Source organism: Miniopterus natalensis, chromosome 13 (assembly GCF_054644295.1).
Source record: "Miniopterus natalensis isolate mMinNat1 chromosome 13, mMinNat1.hap1, whole genome shotgun sequence".
Lineage (NCBI taxonomy): Eukaryota > Metazoa > Chordata > Mammalia > Chiroptera > Miniopteridae > Miniopterus > Miniopterus natalensis.
The window spans coordinates 41,563,968-41,587,564 of NC_142093.1; the positions used below are offsets into that span (position 1 = coordinate 41,563,968).

At 43.3% G+C, this 23,597-nt stretch overlaps 1 protein-coding gene across 2 annotated transcripts; it reads left to right on the top strand.

Annotated features, from left to right (window-relative positions):
• The first annotated feature begins 10,902 nt into the window (after positions 1 to 10,902).
• MTHFD2 (methylenetetrahydrofolate dehydrogenase (NADP+ dependent) 2, methenyltetrahydrofolate cyclohydrolase) lies at positions 10,903 to 22,343 on the top strand. 2 transcript variants are annotated; one of them, XM_087823647.1, is made up of 8 exons: positions 10,903 to 11,025; positions 15,425 to 15,609; positions 16,757 to 16,879; positions 18,074 to 18,226; positions 18,607 to 18,714; positions 19,333 to 19,425; positions 19,817 to 19,942; positions 21,180 to 22,343. In XM_087823647.1, the coding sequence occupies exons 1-8, from the start codon at positions 10,925 to 10,927 to the stop codon at positions 21,341 to 21,343; spliced, it is 1,053 nt and encodes a 350-aa protein (XP_087679773.1). In that variant the 5' UTR covers positions 10,903 to 10,924; the 3' UTR covers positions 21,344 to 22,343. The 2 variants fall into 2 exon arrangements, with proteins under 2 accessions (XP_087679773.1, XP_087679774.1); XM_087823648.1 differs by lacking the exon at positions 21,180 to 22,343 and adding an exon at positions 20,010 to 20,040.
• The last annotated feature ends 1,254 nt before the right edge of the window (positions 22,344 to 23,597 follow it).

Here is a 23,597-nt window from a genome sequence, read left to right on the forward strand (position 1 = left end):
TCCCCAATGGCCTCCAGGCTGTTCTGCTTCTAGGAAGAGAAGGGACCAAAAGGCAGGGAGAGGAGAGGAGAGGAGTGGGGAGGAGTGATGGGAGGGAGGAGGGGAGGGGAGAAAAGAGGGGCACAGGAGGGGAGAAGAGGAGAGGGGGGAGGGGAGGGAGAAGGAGAGGAGAAAGTCAGGGACCCTGTGCATAGGGTGCTCTGAGGCAGGCAGCTTACCTTTCACAAACTCTAGGGAGCTAGATGGCAGTTTGGGCAGACCAGTGCAGGTGACCAGGCCTAAGGGGATGGGGCTGGTTTGTGGAGAAGGGCCAGGACTTGGGGACAGCTCCAGGCAAGGGCTGGTGGGTTCCCTCCAGAGGCCTCCAAAGAGATGTTCCCACCAAACCCTAAGGCCATCAGGAAGGAGTCACAGATGCCTGGGGGATGGCCAGGTGGGCAGCCGGGAGGCTGGAGAGTATGGGGGTGATTCAGAAAGTTCGGAGTCAGGAGAGGACACCAGTGTTCTCTAAGGGTCTCTTGGTGCCAGGTCTACCTCGCACTGCCAAGCACTGTCTCCTCTCGTGCCACCCCAGCCTTGCAGACTCCTGTTTCCCATTTCACAGATGGAGACACTGAGGCTGAGAGGAGTAGGGACAGGCTCCCGGGCAGGCAGCAGTTCCAGCACCTGGTTACCACAGTGGAGGTTAATGGTCAGACGCCGCAGGGAAGCCTCGAGTCAACCACCTGCCTTGGTCTCCTGCCTTTGGTGAACTGCTGCACCTCCCTGCTTCTCAAGGTGACGGGGGAGGGGGGAGCCCAGGTTGAGTGGCTGCTGCCCACTGCTCCCCTGGCTGTAAGTCTCGTGGGGACCCTTAGAAATTAGGAAGAAATTAAAAGTTCATGCCTGAGAAGGGGCATGGGTGTGCTCTAGAGTGAGCCTGAATTCTTTGTCCTGAGGGCTTTTTATCCATTTTTTTTCCTGCAGGTGAGAATCTTAGGGGAAGGTTTCAGTAGAATATTCATCAGCTTTCCAGATGCATTTTTAATATGCTGATGCATTAAAATGAGTGTATAGGGGAGTTTTGGATTAGTCTTTGGCCTGTTTTACTGTTATCTTAGGTCTGTCCAGCTTTACCGGGGTTTTTGTTATTTGTTCTCCAACCTCATCTGTCCTTGGGTTAGCTGGCACAAATGGCATTAATTGGATCTTTGTTCTCTAATTTCCCAGGCCGGGGTGATTAAACTATGTATTTTCTGGTTAGGGGGGAGGGTATAAACCATTTGTTCTCAAGTGTCCTTGGTTGGGAAAGATAAGGTCTTGCAATTCACAAGCTGGTTGCAAGCTGCCCAAACTGTTTGGCCTTGTTTTAACTTTCCTGTCTCAGTTTCCCCATTGCACTTGCCCAGGGATCTCCCTAGCTTCTCACTACCCTGCCTCACTAGAACTCTGACCTGATGCAGGTCAGGTACATGGTCCCTGAAGCGAGGGTGTGACTGTCACAAGCTGCAGGGGCTCAGCCAGCCAGAGGACTTCCCACCTGGAGGAGGAGTCTCTGGAACCAGGTGCTGCTGACCTATGAGTGGACCCTGGGTGGGTCCTCTGGGCTGTGACTGAAATGGGATAACGGAGGACGGCCATGGAAGTCACAGTTTCAGAGTGGCAGAGCCTTGCACTTGTGGTCCCTAGTAGCTGCTCATGCACTTGTTTCCCTTCATGAGCAGGTACACAGGAAACAAAACGGTTGTGTTGGTGCACCCTTCATTGTGGGGTTTCTGTTACAGTGACTAGCTATGCTAACTGATTCAGGTTAACTGGTTTTCAACTTTCTAGACTCTATAAGCAAAGCACAGGAGAATTATGAGTAAAAATAGACTAAATGTTGTGTGAAGTGTTTGTCAACTGTGGAGGAGAGGATGGGGAGAGGAGGGTGACCATGCGGCCACCTTCACGTGCACGGCCGACCATCAAGGCACCTCCCTCGTTAGGGGCAAGTGCTATGAACTGATGATTGCTGCAGACATATCAGCAACTATGCTACAGAGTCTGGTGTGGCCGTATGGAAACTGGAGCAATGGTCAAGGAGCCACATCCTTACCCATCAGCAGGAAAAGCACTGAAGCTGATCAAGGTGTGTTGGGTTTACGGAGAGGTGTGGAGGTGAGCCCTGGAGATGTGCCCTCAGAGCCAGTTGACATGGTTCCCTCCAAGGAGCAGGTCTGGAGGTGGAGACGTGGGTTAGGGAGCCCCTCCACTCTCCTCTTTCCTTCCTCTCCCCTCCTCCATCCTTTGCTCCCGCCACATCTCTCTCCCTGTCTAATCAGCTCTCTGCACTATTTTATATGTTAAACATGTGTGTTTATTATTTTCATTAATATTTAAAGTATTTAAAGGTTTGCAAAGTAAGTAAACATTAGAAATTAGGTTACTGAAGTGAATAAGAGGTTTTCTGAATACTTGAGGGACCCTGAGCTATTAATTGATGTGCAATTTACACACCATTCTTATCTGTTTATTAAAGCAGGCCCCAGGGTCCTGGCCTTGGGACATCCTTAATGTTAGTCATTGGGGGTCACTGTCTGACCTTGAAATACTGCAATCGTAGTCCTCTGAGTCCCAACTTAGAGAAAAAGGAAAAGATGTATGCCTTTCCTCTACCTTAAATCACTCATTGTCTATCTGTCCTTCTGTCTGTCCATTCGGCCAGTGATAGAGGTGCTGAGGGCTAGGCCTCATGCCATGTGCCAGGAAAACAGGCCAGCAGCAGCTCCTGGGTCTGCATGTGAGGAGACAAGAGGAAAGGTCTTCATTGAGCACCAGTGTGGAAACGGGTCAGACTCACTGGTGACAGCGTGTATGAGCCGGGGCAACTGGTTGGTTCCCATACTTCCTGGTCGCCCACAAAGTGGCTTGGCACCAGGCAGTTTGGCTGCACTAAGGGTCACTGCCCACTCCATTTATAGTCTCTCTTCCAGGAACTCAGTTGCCCCCTTCGGGTGATTAATTCCATCCACCCCACATCTCAGCTCTGCTCTGCCCTTCCTGAGCACCTGCGGGAGCTGCCCTAAGTGCAGGTCAGGCTCCAGCCTCTGTGTTTGACCTTGAATGCAGCTTTACCACCTTGAGAAGGATATTTAACCCTGAATTTCTGCATCTGTAAAATGGAGTAATGATAACTGCAACATGGGCTGTTCTGAGGTTTAAATGAAGTTGTCAATTTACAGAAAGCCCTTACTACTACACCGGACACATAGGAAATGTCAGTAACTATTCCAGCTCTCTAGCTACTGTAGCTGATATGACAGTCTGCATTGGCTACAGTGACACTGCAAGTGGTTTGAGCTGTGTCAGAAATGTGGTCCTGCATCACTGACCCGTCGGAGGAAATGCATGTGAAAGGAGATAGGGAGTCTGCTGGGGCGGCCTCAGCACTTACGGGCATGTCCCTGAGGAGGGAACCAGGCTGCATCCCTTTCCTCCTGTCAGCCAGGGGAGGGATTTGTGCTCTAACTTTTTTCTTTTCTCCCAGAAAAGATGTTGGGGCGGGGTCTCGAGGAGTCATCCTGGTGAGGCCAGCAGAGTTTATTAGGCCCAAACAGACCAAGATTTGGCTGTGTGATGGGAGGGTTCTGCAGCAGTCAGGCATGTGCTGGAAAAATAAACCCTGTCATAGAGCCACACAACTCAGTCTGTCCAAGATTCTGCTGGGATGCCAAGTTCAGCAGGGTGGGGTGGCCAGGAGTCAGAAGGGTGGGGCTAGTGGATCCCCTGTGAGGGGTGGTGCCAACAGGCTGGAAAAGGGGGGGGGGGGGGCTTTCCCTCAGAGCCACACAACTCAGTCTGTCCCTTTTCGTCTCTACCCTTCCTACCAGCCTTGATGTGGCTTCTTTTGTAAATGCTTTTTATACGACTTCTCAACTAGCCTTCAGTTAGTCATTCAGGTTGCTTTCTTTATATTTTAGTTGTAATTCTAGTTTGGTCCTGGGAGAAGGTGAGTATAATACCCACCTACTCCACCACATTTTGGATCTTTCACAATGTCCTTTAAGGAGAATAATAGTCCATTGTATGAATGGACCACATTGGGTTTATCCGTCCATCTGTCACTGAAGCACTTGAGTTGCTTTCACATTTTCGCTATTGTGAATAATGCTACTGTGAACATGAGTGTGCACATATCTTTTCAAAACCCTGCCTTCAGTTCTTTGAGTTTCAGTTTTATATCCCACCTATGAGTGAGATCATATGGTTCTTAGCTTTTTCTGACTTATTTCACTTAGCATAATATTCTCAAGGTCCATCCATGTTGTCCCAAATGGCAATGTTCCATCTTTTCTTATGGCTTGAGATGAGATTTGAGAGCACAGGTAGGATTTAGACAGATGAAGAGGGTGAAATGTGCTCAGGTACAGAGAGTGAGCACCTGGCTGGCAGGCAAGAGAGATGAAGGCCAAAGACCAAAGCACATTTTCTTCAGAGGCCTGTGAGTGAGGACAGGGCAGGGAAAGAGAAGACCCTCCATGGAGGGGAGAGGACAGAGGTGAAAGGGGGACCATACATGAAGGGGGCAGGGAGACAGTGGACACTGGGAGAGGGCAGGGCTGGAGGAGACAGGACCCTCCATGGAAGGGGCAGGGCAGGGGAACAGGGGACCCTCCATGGAGGGAGCAGAGCAGGAGGACAGGGGACCCTCCATGGAGGGAGCAGAGCAGGAGGACAGGGGACCCTCTGTGGAGGGAGCAAGGCAGGGGACAGGGGATCCTCCATGGAGAGGGCAGGGAAGGGGGTAACAGGGGTCCCTGGGAGAAGGCAGGGCAAGAGAAACAGAGACACTCCATGGAGGGGGAAGGTCAGAGTAGTGTAGACGAAACAGGGACCACATACTAAACCTGACAAGCTCAGGAGAGGCCTGTATGTTGGGCCTTACAAATTCAGAGGCCAAAGTAACCACATAGTAGGGTCTGAAATTAAAACTTCCTATCTAAAAGTGAGTCATGGCTGGTAGTCATGTTCTAAGCCTGTATTTTCCTTCAAAAAGGTCAAACTTTACCTTAACTGAGCCTGTCTATTTTCTTTTTGCATCTACAATAACATGCCTTTGGAATGACAGTGTAATTTCCTTTTTTTCCAAACCCCTCACTGCACCAGAGTAGATACCACAAAACAGCTCTTTGTGCCCTGGCTGGGTAGCTCAGTTGGGTTAAGCATCATCCTAATACACCAAGGTTGGGGGTTTGATCCCCGATCATGGCACATACAAGAATCAACCAGTGAATGCATAAAAGTGTGATGCAAATCTCTCTGTCTCCTCCTCCCTCTCTTCCTTTATCTTTCTAAAATCAATTAAAAAAATTAAAAAGAATCACTCATTGCTACTGTATAGTTATTGTGCTAATTGTTAACTGTTAACTATCCTTTACACCCCCCCCCCATGTAAAGTATGTGTCTATTCATTTCATGCAATCACAGAGCCTTCCCTGCTTTGCTTACTCCTGCCTCCCTAATGCATCACCAGTGCATTTCATGTAACCCCCTTACACCTCCATTTTTATCATAATGTGTAAAACAAGCTGCAAAACTGCCATTCTCTGGAGCATGTTTTGCTTCCTGGCCATTGTTGTCAGTTTGGTTCAAATAAACTCATTGCAGGTTTGGACTCCAGGACTCCAAAGAAGCCCACCCAGGAGCACCTTGCAGACTTGGATTCGTGCTAGGTACCAGCAGAGGCTCACTGTGCGCCACTGGCTCCTCATTTGCATTGGATGAACTTGGTGAGTTTCTTTTGGAATTCTGGACCTCTTGTTTTAAGGAAGGAGAGGCCGACTTTATTTGCACTGGTTTTTGTTTGTATGTTTGTTTGTTGCTTTTTTAAAAATCTTCACCTGAGGATATTTTTCCATTGACTTTAGATAGAATGGAAGGGAGGGAGGGAGGGAGGGAGGGAGAGAAACATCGATGTGAGAGAGACACATTGATTGGTTGCCTCCCGCATGTACCCTGACCTGGGCCAGGGATTGAACCTGCAACCCAAGTACGTGCCCTTGACTGGGAATCAAGCTCAGGACCCTCCAGTGCACAGGCCAACATTCTAACCACTGGGCCACAGCAGCCAGGGTTGTTTGTTTTTAAATCCTCGAGGTGGAGCTAAATGTTAAGGGTTGAGAGAACTCAGGCTAAAGATAAGAGTGGAGAAAACGAAGAACAGGAGGGGGAAATATGGGTGGCTGGTTTTTTTAACTTAGGCTTCTCAATTGGAATTGCTTTCTGAGAATCTGAGCAAAACCTTTTACCACATAAATCAGAGACTGAACTCATTCGGCTGCTAAGGTAAGGGGCACTTTCTCCCTCTGCTTGAATCTCGGGTATTCCTAGGTGACTACGATTATTTCTGGAGGTGTCAGAGGGCATTCCTCACCTCGTGCAGGAGCCCCTATAGGGAATTCCAACTCACCTGTAATTAAATGACTCTTCTGGGGACATGTAGATAAAGGTTGGTTACCTAGTGCTCCGAATCCTCATGGCTGTATTAGACAGCCAGGGAGAAAACTGAGACATGTAAGACGGTCAACTGTGACTCAGGAGGTGACAGACTCTTGGAGCTCAACCCATAAGCAGCACACTTCAACCCACTACACGATGTTCCTAGAAATTTGTTCAGACTCTTTAGATCTCAAAATAAAACTAAAATGAACATGGGAGATCATGCCTCCAAGGCTGGAAACTCCCATCCCTCAACCCCCATTAATACTCCTGAAGGTATACAATAAATAGGAAGCCTTTACTTGCAAGTACTTACACAAATGGGAAGATGTAACTAAAAATGATATCAACTTAAAATGGCCAAAATGGAGAATTCTTTTGGCACCTGAATTAAGTTTTTGCATGCAAAATTAGAAAATGCAGGCTCTAAAGTTAAACTGAATGAATGGGAAGCATATATTGATTGGAAATTAGAAGCTTCTAGGAGAGGCTCAGGTAAATTTTTAGGGTTGCTTTGAAGACTGTCTCTGAACTAAGGAAGGCTTCTGAGGTTAATAAATGGCAACACCCTATTCCTCCCCCTTCTACAGCTCCTCCACTGTCTGGTTACTCTGAGCTTCCTTGCCTGGGCTTGCTCGCCCCTCCCTTTTCCTTCCCCTTCTATCTCCTCTATGTCTCCTCCACTACCACTCTACTGACATGGGGGATAATCCAGGAATTCTAGCAGAATTCCTCCCTTCAAGGAAAAGCCAGTCTCAAATGGAGGAGGCCAAGCAATTGCATACGTTCCTTGGACTAGAACAGAATTAAGGAATCTACCTAAAGATTTTCCCCAATTTTCTCCATGACTCTGATAGGTTCGAAAGGAATTTAATTTAACTGTTAGAACATGTGATACTGGTTGACATATAGAGAGTTGGGCCTCTATAGGTAAGACCTATCCCAATTAATACACCTACTGGTTTCTGGGAGTAAAGCAACAGAATTACCAAATAAGGTTCGCTGGGAAACTCCTGTAGGGGAGTCTGTTTTTATTGTAAAAATCCAGGTCACTTTAAGAAAGGTTCTAGAAAACTGAAATGGGATTTAGAAAAAGAAGAAAAAAAACAGAAGCAATCAATGCCTCTCTCATCATTGATATTTCTTTCTCTGTCTCGCCCTCTCCTTTCCTCTCTCTGAAATCAATAAAGATATATTGAAAACAAAAAAACAGAAAACAAAAACAGAAGCAAGCATAGGGTTGCTCTGAAGACTATGAAAGGGCATTTCCCCCTCTTCTTATTAATAGTTTAGGAGAAATTAAAATTACCATAAAAAGGGGAAGCTACTAAGGCCCTTGCAGATACTAGGGCTACTTCATAACAGCCATCTCTGCTATGGCTATACTGTGTACACAAACAGAAAAGATAGTTATGAACTCCCTTTTATGTTCCTCATTCTGCTGAATCTCCACTGAATTCTCATCACACTCAACACTTCTGTCAGTCAACTGACTCTTGCCTTCTGTCCTAACATTACTTTAACTCAATGTAACAGTCTTAGCCCAGGGATGTTGGCACCTTCTTTGCAGGATAAAGACAGCCACAATTGTGTTTTGCGTACTTACCACCTTCTGTTCCTGGGAATGGTTTATAGGAACTCTTATAGATAGTGTTGAGTTAATTTGGCTTACAGATGGATCTTTAAAAAGATGAACAGAGCTGGATATGCAATTTCTGTGGTGGACAGAATTGAAAATTTTTATCTATCTGAAATACAATCTGCCCAGCAAGCTGAATTAATTGTTCTGAATCAGGCTTGTCAATTGGCCAAGGATCAAATAGCCAATATGTACACTGATAGTAGCAATGCCCTTGATGTAGCTCACAGCTCTAGAATGCTGTGGAAGCAGCAAGACTTCTTAACTTTCTCATGGCAGTCCATAAGGAACAGAAAATAGGTTACAGAATTATTGGATGCCATAGAGAAATGGAAATAATGGGCAATTATAAAAATTCCAGAACATTCTAAAGCTGCCACTATGAAAGCAACAGGAAATCATTTAGCTGATGCTGCATGCAGCTGGACAAGCAGCATTAAACAGCCAAATTATCTAAACCTGAGAATGCTCCTGGCTTCCTATTCAATTAATAAAAGGCTCTTTTTTACAGTTCCAATGGACAGCTGCATAAGAAAAGAGGATATGGGGGAAACTTTGACTTGGGCAAACAGATATGGCTTGGACACAATCAGAAACCAATCTTACCTATAGAGGCCCAACTCCCTATATGTCAACATGTACATGAGCTAACACTTTGGGGGCCTGAAAAGATGATTTCATGGAGTAAACAATATTACTGGAAACCTTCTACTGTAGTTTATTGAGTGTATAGCAGATGTTCTATCTGTCCAAATACAACCCTGGAAAATAATTCCACAGGTCCCAAGGACATTTCTTACTTCCTTTTGATCTACTTGAGGTATGGTAATTGGATTTTATCCAAATGCCACCATCTCAAGTATACAAATGTTAGTTATTATTTGTATTTTTTCTCATTGGGTTGAGCCACTCCTTTGCAGAAGAGCAACACCCTTGATGCTAAGTAAATTATTATTGGGAAAAATTAATTCCCAATTGGGGCATTCCCTCTGAGTTACAGTGACAGAGGGCCTCATTTCACTGGGCAAATAATCCATTTGTAATATTTGACCTAGTCCGCAGTAAGTATTTTCATTGTGCCTATCACCCTAGTTTTCTGGATTGGTAGAACATACAAATGGTACAAACTCAACCAGGTACATTTTCAGAAGCTTTTGATTTCTGTTGGCCAGAAGCTCTCCCTGCAGTGCTCCTCGACCTGAGATCTACTCCTTTTGGTAAACATAGACTATCTCCTTATGAAACAGGAGACATGTGCCACCAACTATTAATGTAAATATGTTCATAGGAAAACTAAGATTTAGGGCTTTTCTAATTTATGGATTTTATTTACCTGTCCATTAGCTATTCACTTGATACAGGCATTTTGAAATCTCGACTTATTGTCCCAATTTTGCAGCTGAGACGCTGAATCCCAAAAGTGGAGCCAGATTACACATTTTATATTAACTCTGTGAATTACCATAGAAAATACTATTGCTTACCGGACTTGGAACAAGGGACACCAGGACAGGGCTGCCATGGAACTGGTGGAAGGACACTGGAGCAGGAGTCACTCCGTTTGGGGTCTGGAGGATCCCTGGCCATTCCTTCTACAGAACATGCTGAGCCAGTTTACCACACTGGCCCCTCCCACTTGACCAGGCTGTCTGGGGATCAAACACCATCTATCTGTGCAAAATAACTTTGAAAGCTAATGCATTATCAAATATAAAGAACTGTCACTACAGGATGGCACCATTTTTCTATGTAGAAAAGAAAGATAAAAAGCCAATAAAGCTAAATAAACTCTACCTAAGGGCAGAGATACTCCACTTGGCTCCCAAAATACTGTAAGAGAATTTCCAAAATTTTGCGAAGTGATGAGAGGGTTAGGTATCTTAAAATACGGGCATGTCTGCTTTCTTTCCCTCTGCAGGCAGGACATGCTCTGACCCTATACGGCCTTTCATTTATGCTGTCTTGAGGTTTTTCTTTTTCTTAGTTTCTTTTCTTGTTCACTGTACGTCTGCCTTATCCCCAAGCACCATGAGGGCAGAAATCTTACTGACCTTTTTTTTTTTTTTTAAATTTTTGAAATAATTTCAGACACACAGAAAAACGGCAGGAAATGTTCAAAGAATACTTGTATATTCTTCACCTAATTACCCAGTTGTTAATATGTTACATTTGCCACATGCTTTATCAACTTCTCTTACGTATATACATTGCTATGGATTCAATTGTGTCCCTTCCCAATTCATATCTTGAAGCTGTAACCCCAAGTACCCTAGAATGTGACTGTATTTGGAAACAGAGTCTTAAAAAAAGGTTATAAAGTTAAAATGAGGTCTTTTATTTGCAGGATCTGGTAACCCTATACGTAAATATCTTGTTCCAAATCCAACTTCACGCAATTGCTTTGACATCCATGGACGATTCTGAATCAATGGTTTGCCAAAACAGCTATTTCTAACTCCTTCATTCTTTTACATGTATTAGTTGGCACTTTACCTGACTATCCTTTTAGCCGCTCTCTACATTGACTGGCACACAGTAGGCCCTCAGGTACTTACTTGTTCAAGCAACTAATGAACAAACGTTCGGATTGGCTGAGCTTCGGAGACCAGCTGCGTCTGGCGGGGTTTGCCTTCCTCAGCCAATCACGGCATCATCCCGAGGCTTCCGAGCCACGGCTCCGGGCTCCACTTGCTCCAATCACAAGCGAGGCTTTATTGGGTAGGGACCAATGGGTGCCGGCGAGAGGCGGGGCCTGACACGCGCCAGCGGTAAAACCGCACTGCCTGAGCGCGCGCTTCTCTTCGGGCACAGGCACCCCCGCGGGCCATGGCTGCTGCTTCCCTCTTGTCCACGTTGGCCACCCGGCTGCTCCGGCCCGCGCAGAGCCGCTGTTTCCGTCATCGTCCTCTCCACCTCTCGGCAGTTCGGTAGGGAGCTGGGTCAGCGCGGAAAGCCCCGGAGAACCGAGCGCGGGGGCCGCCTGGGCGCCAGAGGGACTCCGGGGACGTCGCGAGCATCTCCGTCCGGGGCGGTTGTGGCCACCGAGAGGAGTGTGCGGGGCGACGCGGCCACTCGGAGACCTGGGGTGCTCGCTCGGGTGGGGTGGGCTCTTACCCGGTGCCCGCCTTTCGGAGGGAGCCGGTCTCCCGCAGGCTTAGGGCGTCGATTTTTCCCGGGGTCAGTCCGCCGGCGGGACGGGGCCCCCGGTGCAGAGCAGAGGCACTGGCGGGTTCTGGGGCGCCCGGGATTACGGGAACAAACGGAAGTTACGGGAGGAACCTGCCGGCTGCCCGAGGCGGCGATGCCGTAATCCGTCTTGGGAAAAGCAGAAGAGACGCTTCGGCGGGCGCAGCGAAGGGTTCCGAACGGGCAGCCCTGGGCGGCTGTGCGTTCCCGGGACCCTAGCGGCGGCGGGGGTTGGTGCAGTCTGATGAAATCCGCCCGCCGCCCGGCTCCGGGGTACCGCGCTTAACCCGCTCGGCCGCGAGTGGGTGTGGCTCGCGCCGCCCCTTTCCCTCCCAGGACTGTAAACGTCCTGTGGCCGCCGGGCTTTGACTGCAGCCCATCCCAGCCCGCGTCGGTGCCGGACAGTCCGCTGAGGTCGTAAATACCCGGGAGGCGGAGAAGGGGAGCTCTGTTTGCGTTTCCATAGGGAGGTAATAATAGGTTTTCCCTGATTTCTCTGGACCTCAAACTCTCACTCTTAAACGTAGATTGAAGAATCTTTTGGGGCGGCTGTGATTTCTCTCCCCACATCTGTGCACTCTTCCTTCCATCTTTAGAGCCTTTGCGCTGCCAGAGACCTAAGCCTTGTGTGTAACCGTGTATGTATCCTGCTGTGCGAATCCAGACGTGATAAAAATTGTTCTTTCTTTACTGGAACTCAACCTGTCAAGGGGCAGAACACAAGCGTGTGTCATTTCCTCTCGGTGGGAAAACGTTGTTAGAGGCATTGCCAAGGCGCTGCAGAAGCACAGCCTGCGGGTTAATGCGCTCTTGAAAGAACACTTGGGAGCCCACACTCAAGGCTTTTCTTGGTCTGACCCTGACCTGCCTCTCTCCAGCCCCATCTCTCGTTTCTGTCTGTTCTCCCTCTTCCTCCCTTCCTGAGTCCTGGCCACATTGTTCTGCGGCACTTAGGCTTGCAAAGAGATTTACAAAGGTCCTCTAATTTATTACCTACAGAGCTGGACCAGTTTGCTTGCTCTCCAGCAGCAAATGCCCTCCTTTCACTTGCCTTTCTGAATGAACAATTGGGCTTCCCTGTCTCTGAGCACAATACTCCGTTTGGCATTTATGGTTCCATTGTATTGCTTTGATTACTGCTGGCAGGTAGAACTATTAAAAAAAAAAGTCTACATATATTCCTTTTGTGGGGTTGGGGAGTTAGTATGAGAGTTTCAGGAACATAAACTCATGGTTAGAGAGTACTGTAGTCTAGGAGACAGTGGGGTATACGGAAAAATGGACTTTGGAGCCAGAGGTTTGTGTTTGTACCTTGGTTTTTAGTTTCCCCTTCTGCATAACAGGGTTATTATAATAGCCCCAGGGTAACTGAGAGTAATGCATGCAAAACTCCTAGCAAAATATCTAGTGTTTAATAGACGTTAGTTCCATCCCACTTTGTGTGTCTCTTCACTCATTCCTGGTTCCATTAATTAGTGGATAACAATAACTTTTTTCTGAAATAACCTGATCATGAATTGTAAAATGCACCCGATGTTAGCTGATTTGGGAGGAAAGTGGAGATACTACTGACTTGGATTTTAGTTTTGAATTTTATTTGAAGAATCCTCGTGACTTCTTTCTAGTTCATAATTTTAATGGAAATTTTTCTAAACACATCTGGGAAAGCACTAAATTGCGAAATAAGTATTAGCTAATATAGTTATTACATTTTGGATTTCCTGTGGAACTGAGCTGAGTCTGTATTTCTGTTTATTTCAGGGTAGCAGTAACCTTATCTGCCCTTTGGCAAAAAAGATGATGGGAAGTTAGGTAATGGCGCTCTTACGGGATTGTGTGTCATATTTTGCTGAGCTGTGGTATGCAGAGGGCTGAAACAGTTATGTTACGAGAAGTATTCAGGCACAGTTCCTTGTGGCTTTTCTTTGTTGTTCTTGTTATTCTTTGACAGTTGTGTGTGTGTATGTGTGTGTGTTTTTAAGCAAATTGGCATAACATCCAGAACCTGCCTTTGGGACTTGGAACACTGGTGTCTCCCAGAACCCTGTGTTCTTAACTTCAGTGTATCATTCCTAGCCCAAATGTTCCGTTACCATTTTCTCTAAGTTTATTGCTTTCAAAAGGAACTTTTTAATGAAGTGCAAGCTAAGTCCTTCTCACTATCTATTGCATATTAAGAATACATATGTATCTTTTTTAAATTAAGGATACATATGTATGTATGTGAACGTAAATCTAACCAACAGAAAAGGGTAAGAAATTAATTTTTATAGAATATATATGCCTAGAAGCATATATGTGTTATTTCATTCAATATAAATGAGTGTCCTGAGCCCTCTGTAAGGAGTCTTTCATTCTATAGTGTCCTAAGGTAGTGAATGCTTTTCTGGCCTGGGGCAGGTATTCCTGGTACTAATATAGATCAGGCATGTTGCCGGGGTGTTTCTATCAGCAAAGCCCTTATAACAAAGTCCCCTTCAACTCTAATTCTGAAATGGATTTGTAAATATTAACATGTTTTCAATTCTTTAATGTACCATAGGTATATATGCTATTATTATTTTGTGTTATGCTAGTACTATTAGATGAAATCTGGGTAAAAGTATTTGGTTGGCTATAAAATTATATCTTCTTAATACCTCACAAGATGCAAATACAGATTAATATAAGGTTTAGATATAAAATTACTGCATTGTATCTAAGACATTGAGATTTAGTTTAAAGTAGTTATTTAATCATAATGCAAGTAAAAAGCAGACATTGAAAGCTTAAAGACTGTTAAAACTTTAAAATTCTATTTTAATTATCAGGCCTGGAGAATTAATCATATTTGACCATACAATACATCCAGTACCTTGATGTTATCCTTGAGCATTAAATAATGTGCCCTGAGAGGAAATAGATTGTTTTAATGTTTCAGACAATTATGTTTTATTGGTCTTAAGGTTGGTGCATTGCTCATGACACTGAGGACACAAATCTAAAGGGAAAGACTTGTTGTCAGTGGCATCTTTTTGCTTAAAGAACAGATGCTTATCCTACTTTAAGTAATGGGAACTTTATTGGAAAGATTTGTATAGAAATACGAAAACCAGGAATCTTCCATATTGGATCCCAAGAAGAGCTATGTAACTAGTTCTTGCTGGGAAGAGATAGTCTTTCAAAGATCTGAACATGGTTTTGGTAACTGGAGGTTCCTTCAGATCCTGAGTTCCCTCATTGCCCCACCCCCAACAGCAGATTTCCCTCCAACATGAGTGCTCTTGTCTATGTCATGTGACTGAATGCTAACAACACAGGCAAAACATAAGCTACAAATGGTTTATTAGCATATAGGAAAAACTATTTAACCTCACAGTGTTGAGGGGGTCAAATAAAACAGTGCAAAGTAAAACACTGTTTTGTTTTGTTTTTGTGGGGGGTTTTGCCTATCAATTTGTAAATGATCAGGAGGCAGGAGGCTGTTGTATTAAGAGCCTAGACTCTGGATTCAGACAGAGCTGAGTATGAGACCCAACTGTACCAAGTACTAGCTGTCAGTTACTTAAACTCCCTGAGCTTCAGATTAATCATCGTAACTGTATCAATCAACTTTATCCCCCTAAACATGTAGCTGGATACAGATTTCCCACTTTGAACTTGTTCTTCAGATTTCACTTGTTCCTCAGGTTAGGCACAGTGTATTTTAATCTAAACTTTAAGTTTTGGATATTTTTTCCCCACATTATTGAGAAATAATTGACATACACCACTGTATATGTGTAAGGTATACACATGATGGTTTGATTTGTGAAATGATTACCACAATAGGCTTAGCTAACATCTATCATGTCATACAGATACAATGAAAAGAAAAAGTTTTTTCTCCTTGTGCTGAAACTCTTAGTTAGGATCTACTCACTTAACTTTTCTATATATCACACAGCAGCCTTAACTGTAGTCATCGTGTTGTGCATTAGATTCCTGGTACTTACTTATCTTATAACTGGAACTTTGTACCTTTTGGCCACTTTCCTCCAATTCCCTCTTCTACCCCTCAAAATTTGGGGCATTTAGGAATACTTTTTTGTAGTCTGATGCTTTTTTTTTTACAAAAACTCAAGCTGGTATTTGGTTCTGTGGCTCCGTTGCCTTCTGCAGAAGTGAAGCGGTCGTCATTTCTGGGAAGAAGCTGGCGCAGCAGATCAAGCAGGAAGTGCGGCAGGAGGTGGAGGAGTGGGTGGCCGCGGGCAGCAGGCGGCCGCACCTCAGCGTGGTTCTGGTGGGCGAGAATCCCGCCAGCCATTCCTACGTCCTCAACAAAACCAGGGCCGCCGCCGACGTGGGTAGGTGTCCCTCAGACCCCGACTGCTTTGAAAGAGGCTTATCGGAGGCAAACTCCACTGTGATTTCTTTTTCTATTTCTCTGACTAGACACCCAAGCTGAGGAGGCCAATATGGTTAAACTGGAGCCCAAACTGTCAGAAATCCGGGTGTTATCTACCGAGGAGGCCAGTAGGCTAGGCCAGAAGGAAACTGGTTTATCTTACCTTTGCCTCTGTTTCTTAGTTTGAACATTGGACAGGTGCCCTTGAACCCAGGGTGCGCCCGCTCTCCTTGAGCAGTGATGAGGCCTGACCGGGGAGCTTGAGCGCTTGCAGCTTAAGGAGCGCAGCGCGGGGGTGGACTGAGGCGACCTCAGCGAGCAGCCTCGGACACAGACCGAGCTCAAGGAAGTGAATGGCTGACTTCCGGGAAATACCTTATGATTTCTTCACCGGTTGGTTCCCAAGCCAATTAAATCCTGCCGTGTAGAAGTGGCTGGAGTTTTGAATGCAGAGGCGTGGGTCTGGGTGACGGGCACTCTGTGCTCTGGGCTCACTGCGGCACAGGCTTGGTGGGTGGGTAGACCGGAGGTGGGTGAGCCCGTCGCGGGTCCGCAGTCTGAGCAGGTGCCCTGCCTGCCTGAAGGGCTGTGAAAGCACTGACCCGGCTGGGCCGCGTGACCGGACCGGGAGCCCTTTGTATACTCTATTTTTTTTTTTCTTTTTCAATTGGTGTACTCTGTTCTTTATTACTGAAGATTGAGAACTCCTGCCCTTTTCGTTGAAAACCTTTGGAGCTTCTAGGAAATAGCAAGCATGGCTTTCTAAGACATTGGGAGGCACCCTGCTGCAGTGGAAAAACAGGGACTTTGAAACGAGAAGGTCGGCTTCGCCACTAGCTGGCTTGTTTTAGTTTCACTGTGCCTCAGTCTCCTGTTTGTAAAGTGAGGATTACATAGAACACTATGTAGGAAATGTCAAGCTAGCATTCTCTAGTGTATATATTTGTGACGTTACTGTTTTAGGTTCCTTTTGAGCCGATTCAAGCTTTACAGCTACCAGGGTGGGTGTGATAATAAAAAGCCTCAATGGTAGAAGACTGTGGCAGGCAACATTGCATTGCTCAGTAAACGCTCCAATATTTTTTAACTTTGAAATTTCCTTATAGGAATCAACAGTGAGACAATTGTGAAACCAGCTTCAATTTCAGAGGATGAACTGTTGAATTTAATCAACAAACTAAATAATGATGATAATGTAGATGGCCTCCTCATTCAGCTGCCGCTTCCAGGTGAGTTTTGGACGCCACCATTTGAAATGGTTTCTGAGGAGTGGAGAGGCTTGGTTACTTTAGGCAGCTGGCCCCTTGTGAATTTGACTCGAAGGGGCAGTAAACTCAAGAGAGTGAGTTTTTTATTAAAAACTGAGGCAAACCTACTCAGTAGGGGGAAGCAGAGTTTGCCACCCTAAAATATGCCTTTTGGAATATTGATTATTTTAAGCTCGTTGTTTTCAAGAAACAGAAGACTCAGGGAAAACCTTTGACCTTCTTTCCCCTAACTGCCTAAATGAATTTAGATAGAGGACCTGCTCCAGGAAGGGAGATAACATCACAGATAACTATAGATTAATGTGAACTAGGTGTGATAGATGGAGAGGAACCTAGCGAACCCCTTTAATCCAAGTCTTCTCTCTGGCCCATTTTTAAAAATGGTCCAGCAAACATTTATTTACCAAACATTTGCTTTTCCGTCTCCATGTGAATTACCTTCCTGCCCTTTGCAGCCCCACCCACAACCCCCCTTCTCCTTAGCTCAAGATAACATATAAGCCTTAATTGCACAATCTGTCTTGGGTCTCATATATATATATATATATATATATGTATATATAATATATATATATATTTTAAATTGATTAGAGAGAGAGAAACATCAGTTAGTTGTTCCACTTATTTATGCATTCATTAGTTGATTCTCGTATGTGCCCTGACCTGGGATCCAACCTGAAACCTTGGCATATCAGGATAATGCTGTAACCAACTGAGCTACCCAGCCAGGGCCAGTCACTTACTCTTATGGAGTCCCAGTATATACATACATAATAAATTTGGACATTTTCTCCTGTTAATCTGCCTCCTGCTAATTTGATTATTAGTCCAGCCAGAAGGATTTGAAAGGTGGGAGGAGAAATAATTTTTCCTTCCCCACATCAGAATACCAGTTACTCCTTGATTTGGCGTTGAGATCTTGATACAAAGATCAGAGCAGGGAAGCAGTTGTACAAGAGGATTTTGGCTTTGATACTGACATTTGGTTTTGCTTAATGTGTTCCTTTTGTGCAGATGTAAGAAGTAAATCATGGAGGCAAGTAAAGGCAAGTTTAGAAGGGGAACAGATTTGCTTAACAAATCAGATAAGCTGGAGTTAAGCAGTTCTGGCTGTGCAACCGTGACGTATGGCCGCTGCTCTGGTTTCTTTTTCAGAGCACATAGATGAGAGAAAGATCTGCAATGCTGTTTCTCCAGACAAAGATGTTGATGGCTTTCATGTAATTAATGTGGGGCGAATGTGTTTGGACCAGTATTCCATGTTGCCGGCTACCCCATGGGGTGTGTGGGAAATAATTAAGCGAACTGGTAGGTATATCCCACAATCGTATGTCTATGTTAGTATTATAAAAGTGGTACTTTCAAATGGTAAAAGTGAAAACTCCCACCCATGACCTCTAGTCCTACTCCCCACAGCCTTTCTGGCAGTTGCCTATGATTGTTTTTGCTATTTAATCCAGAAACCTCAGTGAAGGAAGCTTAAACTTTAGTAATAGTGATATGATAGTAACATTTTGTAGCTTACAAATGTTTTCTTTTGCCTTCAAGGGATAGGGCCAATTGACCCAATAAGCTTAGCAATTCCCTTCATTTTCATGTGCTAGGCCATCTGCCTTCCTTTTCCTTTGGTGCCCTAAGACATTCTGACATTGCTTTTAATGCAAATATATATGTATATTTTTTAATAGGCATTCCAACTCTAGGGAAGAATGTGGTTGTAGCTGGAAGGTCAAAAAATGTTGGAATGCCCATTGCAATGTTACTACACACAGACGGGGCGCATGAACGTCCTGGAGGTAAGCACATGGCTTTCAGAGGAGTGTCCTTGTCTTCCTTACGGGAAAACCTTCAATGTGTTTGCATTTGTTGTGATTTTGTTCACAGATATTTGGGGTATAATCTTTGTAGGAGAAGCTGTACTCAGTGTCACCTGAGAGTTTATTTATATTCATTTATTATGGAACTAGTTCAGATATGGATATGCCTAGAAATAAATTTGAGTTTTGAGTATAAACATAGTTGTAGGCAATTAGAAATTTTCAGTTATGGCTTGAATAGTTGGAGCTAAGAAGCAATTCTTGTTCAAAGTTAGTATCCTGTTCTATGTCATTTGGTAGGAAAAAATCTTAGACCATTGCAAAGGATTGAATTAATGTGACCGTAATGTGTCATTATGTCAAATTCTGTTAATTTGTTTGAGAAAAAGCCTCAAATCAGGGTTACTGTGTGTAATTAAAGTTACAAGAAATTGAGTATTAATTTTAAAAAAAGATAATTGGCTGTCCAGAAAGTATGGCACACGAATAAAGTAATTTTTCACAGATGTTCAGTTTCTACAATGGTTTGCCTAGTTGACACCTAGTCCAATCCCAACTTTGATTCAGAAATCAAGACATTTAATTTTTAACTCGTAGGTGATGCCACTGTTACAATATCTCATCGACACACTCCCAAAGAGCAGCTAAAGAAACATACAATTCTTGCAGATATTGTGGTCTCTGCTGCAGGTAAGAACACCAGGGAGGGGGACAGAAGGGACCTCAGAAGGTTGACCTCTTATCTTAGCATTTGCCTGCCTCACTGCCATTCTGTTCATCGTTACCCTGGGATGACACTACGAGCTGCCTACAAAGATGAGGCAAGAGCTGTGGTTGGTGTAGTGGTTTCTGTCATTTCATTGTAGACTTGATGGATGAATGTTATTTCTATAGTCTCAAAAGATTTGTTTACTATATGAAGTTTAAATGTTTCCTTGGTTAATATTAATAGTTCTTGTAGGCTTTTATAAAACAAGCTAATTAGTTCTTTCAGCTCTCTTGAAATTGAAATTAGGTAAGAATCTGACAGGTGGAATCTGTTTTTCATTACTAAGGTGATCGTTCCTGTTTCCATTTCCAGGCATTCCAAATTTGATCACAGCAGATATGATTAAGGAAGGAGCAGCCGTCATTGATGTGGGAATAAATAGAATTCAGGATCCTATCACTGCTAAACCCAAGTTGGTGGGAGATGTGGATTTTGAAGGTAAATAGTAGAATTCAGGATCCTATCACTGCTAAACCCAAGTTGGTGGGAGATGTGGATTTTGAAGGTAAATAGTATAATTTTTTAAAAATATAAAGTCAATAAATACTACCTTTAATGGACATTTAGGATTGATCATATACTTTTTCTTTAACTTTTAAACTTGTGTTACCCTGGTAATACCATTTAAAATGCTTTCCACAAGAACTAAGAGAAATCGTTTTTAAAATTATAGACATTCTAGAATTTTAGGTGTTTATATCATAAAATTATGGACACCAGGTATAAGCTTTTCAGGGAATTGTTTTTCCTTAGGGTTATTTCATCATTAAAAACAACTTCAAGACTTTTAACAAGTCTGAAAATTTAATGAAGTGATTTTCCTAAGCCATTGAGTCTCCTAAAAAGTGTTACAGATTTCTCATTTTCACATTAGGCGAGCTCCCAGTCCTGGAATGTAAAACAGTCCAGGAAAAAAGCCCTGTTCTTAAACATTTGGCATTTGTTAGTACTGTAGATACCTCCTTTCAGTTCTTAAGGTATTATGTTTATCTGAATTTTATGCTGATAATTCTATTTCTAGCTTTCTCTTTCTATTAAAGCAGTCAGAACCAAGCCTAGGTATCTAAGTTTTTTTTCCTTAAGATTGAGTTAAAGCCCTGGCCAGGTGCTTAGTTGGTTAGAGCATCGTCCTGATACACCAAGATTGTGTGTTTGATCTCCAGTCAGGGCATATACAAGAAGCAACCAATGAATGAGTAAATAAGTGGAACAACAAATATCTATTTCTTTCCAGAAAAGTACTTTGCTTGATACTTAGGGCAAACAGTATAAATAAATATAGTATATATAAATAAAGTAAAATTCAGAAAGTGTTGTAGGTAGGTATTAATTGAGGTAATGCTTATTATAGGTACACCTCCTGTACAGTTAACCTACTGAGATGTTTCTTTTTAAGTTGATTTAATATGGAGGAAAGTGTGGCTTGTAGATTACAGGTTATTTAGATGTATAAATATTCACTGAACAACTCTGCTTATTATGTGCATCTTATTTTATTAGTATGTTCAAATGCCTTTACTCTTGAGTAATTAGATGTGATTTTTATGAGTTTGAGGCTTATGAAGGTGCTTATGTATATTATTGCTTTTTTTTAATTCTTCTTCCATGATATGTTAAAATACACACATATCCTTTGTCATAATTAAAGCAGCCTTCCCATCTTGTTTCTATATAGAGGTCCGAAAGAAAGCTGGTTATATCACTCCAGTCCCTGGGGGTGTTGGTCCCATGACAGTGGCGATGCTGATGAAGAATACCATTATTGCTGCAAAAAAGGTGCTGAGGCTTGAAGAGCGGGAAGTACTGAAGTCTAAAGAGCTTGGAGTGGCAACTAATTAACTCTTGCGTCTCCTGTGTCATGAACAGTAACTCCAAGCCGCTTCAAGAGGCAAAACAGGCCAATAGAAATGCAACATCTTTTATTTATTCTACTGGCATGGTTTTCAATGATGCTTTGTATTTATTGAAAACTTAAGTGGGTGGGTGTTTGCGCACATAGCTCCGCAGTACCTCACCAGGGAACGTGCCATTAACATGCTGAATCACGCGTTGTAGCCATAAGAGGAGCCGTTAGCCTGGTGATTGCGGAGGGGCACACTGTCACATTGAGAATGGCTGTGTCACTTTGTCACACCACTTCAGTTACAGTTTGCCTTTTCTAAGACTGCATTTCCCAAGTGCTATTCCAGTAAGAGTTGATACTCACTTTAGGTTCCAAACCTTTTGAGTTCAACGGGTCAAACCAAAGGAAGAATGTTGCTGAAGGAGATTAGGGAAATGATAATAATTGAGTAGAAAAAATTTACCCTAATTTTATACGTATTGGCTGATAACCAGAAGAAAAGCTACCTGTTAATAGTATCCTGTTATTTTGTAGTTTAGTCATTGGGAAAATGTCTATGGTTGTTCCATGTGCTATTAACCTTTGTTTTATGTGTGCTGCCATTCATTAGGTCTCCCCATTTGAGTTTGCTGGCATCGAAAGTCTTATTTTATAAGTAATTCATTTGCACTGTCATATTTGTTTTTTCCTATATCCTTAAACTTCATTGTTAAATTTTTGTACTATGGTTTCTTTGGTAGATCTTGAAACCTATTCTTGAAAAACGAATCTTGAGCTTGATAATCATTAGGGCAGCTTGTATAAGTATGCAACTTCCTTTCCACCAAAGAATTGTCAGCAGCTGCCTGCTTTCTCTGAGGCACCTATTGGCTTTCCCCAGTAGGTTTTTGAAAGCTTGAGTTAATATTGAATTTAATCAGACTTTCTGATTAAGGGTTTTTTGTTTTGTTTTATTTTGTTTTTTTAAATAAAACACTTCTGACTGGTATGAAATAAGTTTCTGAAATACTGTATCTTCCTGCTACTGTATCGTCTTAGTTATGACCTAATGATAGTTAATTTTTCTCATTGGATCTAGCTATTTCTATAATTGGTAACACCCATTCCTATGCCTTAAACAAACTGATTTGAAGAGCTATGGAGAAACCAGCCTAGTCCATTTAGTCTTACATCCCAACAGGTTGTGCCAGGACCTTAATCTGTAAGATTCATTTAAGTGTTTAGTTTTATTCTAGGTATTTTCTAAACCATGCATTCAATTTACACATTGTTCAGTTTACAAAGGACTTGATGTGTTCCCAAGTTCTCTCTCTTTCTCTATGTGTGTGTGTGTGTATGTGTATAAAAATTTTTGTAATTGGTGTGTTTGATTTGGCAGATTGGAAGGTATTGCTGTGCACATTTTGAGGCTAGGCTAGGTCTCTTTGCATTCTCTACCAGGCCTGGGTACTTTGGTTTCCATGCAGGTGCAGGCAGAAGCCGCTTCCCTGCAGCTTGAGGCAGACAGAGAAAGAACAATGGGGAGTTGAGACCTCTTCCCTCCTGTTCCTCTGCCAGCTGCCTTCATTCTTTTGACAGTTTTCTGGAGATGAAAGAAGATGCTCATTTGCTGGAGATGTTTTTGTAAGTAAGGTGTAGCTGGTGTCCATAAACCATGCTTGCTGACTTAAATTATTAAACAAGGAGCCAGGTGAGCAGACAGGATTACATTTTATTGAACTGCAGTTACATGTGGAAAAAAGTACTGACCTGCGCGGAGAAGTAGTATGTCAACCTGTTAAAGCTATCAAAATTAAAATGTTCATGTATATACAAGGTATAAATGACCTGTAAGGTGAAAATTACAGTGATTGATTTACAACAGAAAAAAATTTACATTGTAGTTTTTCAGTTTGATTAATCAAGCATATTTACTCCTGAATCCATAACATTTCTACAATTTAATTTGGACAAAGTGCTACTGAAAGTCGTCCAAGTTTTAAAAGTGAAATGTTAAGGGTAGATTGTTAGCTCTCTTAGGATAGGTACAGATGAAGATAAAGAATTTATACTTAAACTTGGGATGGTCCTGAATTAGTGAGCAGCTAAGTAATTCTGCTGCTATCAGAAGTGGTAGAGGTTTAGAGCTTTACCTCTTGGCAGTATCCCTTGGAAGGGAGCTCTGAGGTTTAATTTAATAAACACTTAAGAGGTTTCTATAGACCAGTCACTGGACCAGGCTTTGGGAATTACAGAGACGTTTAACTGTCC

What these genes read in the sequence shown, in the direction of transcription:
- MTHFD2 (XM_087823647.1), top strand. Translation starts at nt 10,925, where the DNA reads ATGGCTGCTGCTTCCCTCTTGTCCACGTTGGCCACCCGGCTGCTCCGG. An exon ending in CTCCACCTCTCGGCAGTTCG is followed by an intron (nt 11,026 to 15,424) that starts GTAGGGAGCTGG and finishes TGCCTTCTGCAG; the next exon opens with AAGTGAAGCGGTCGTCATTT. An exon ending in GGAAATAATTAAGCGAACTG is followed by an intron (nt 18,227 to 18,606) that starts GTAGGTATATCC and finishes ATTTTTTAATAG; the next exon opens with GCATTCCAACTCTAGGGAAG.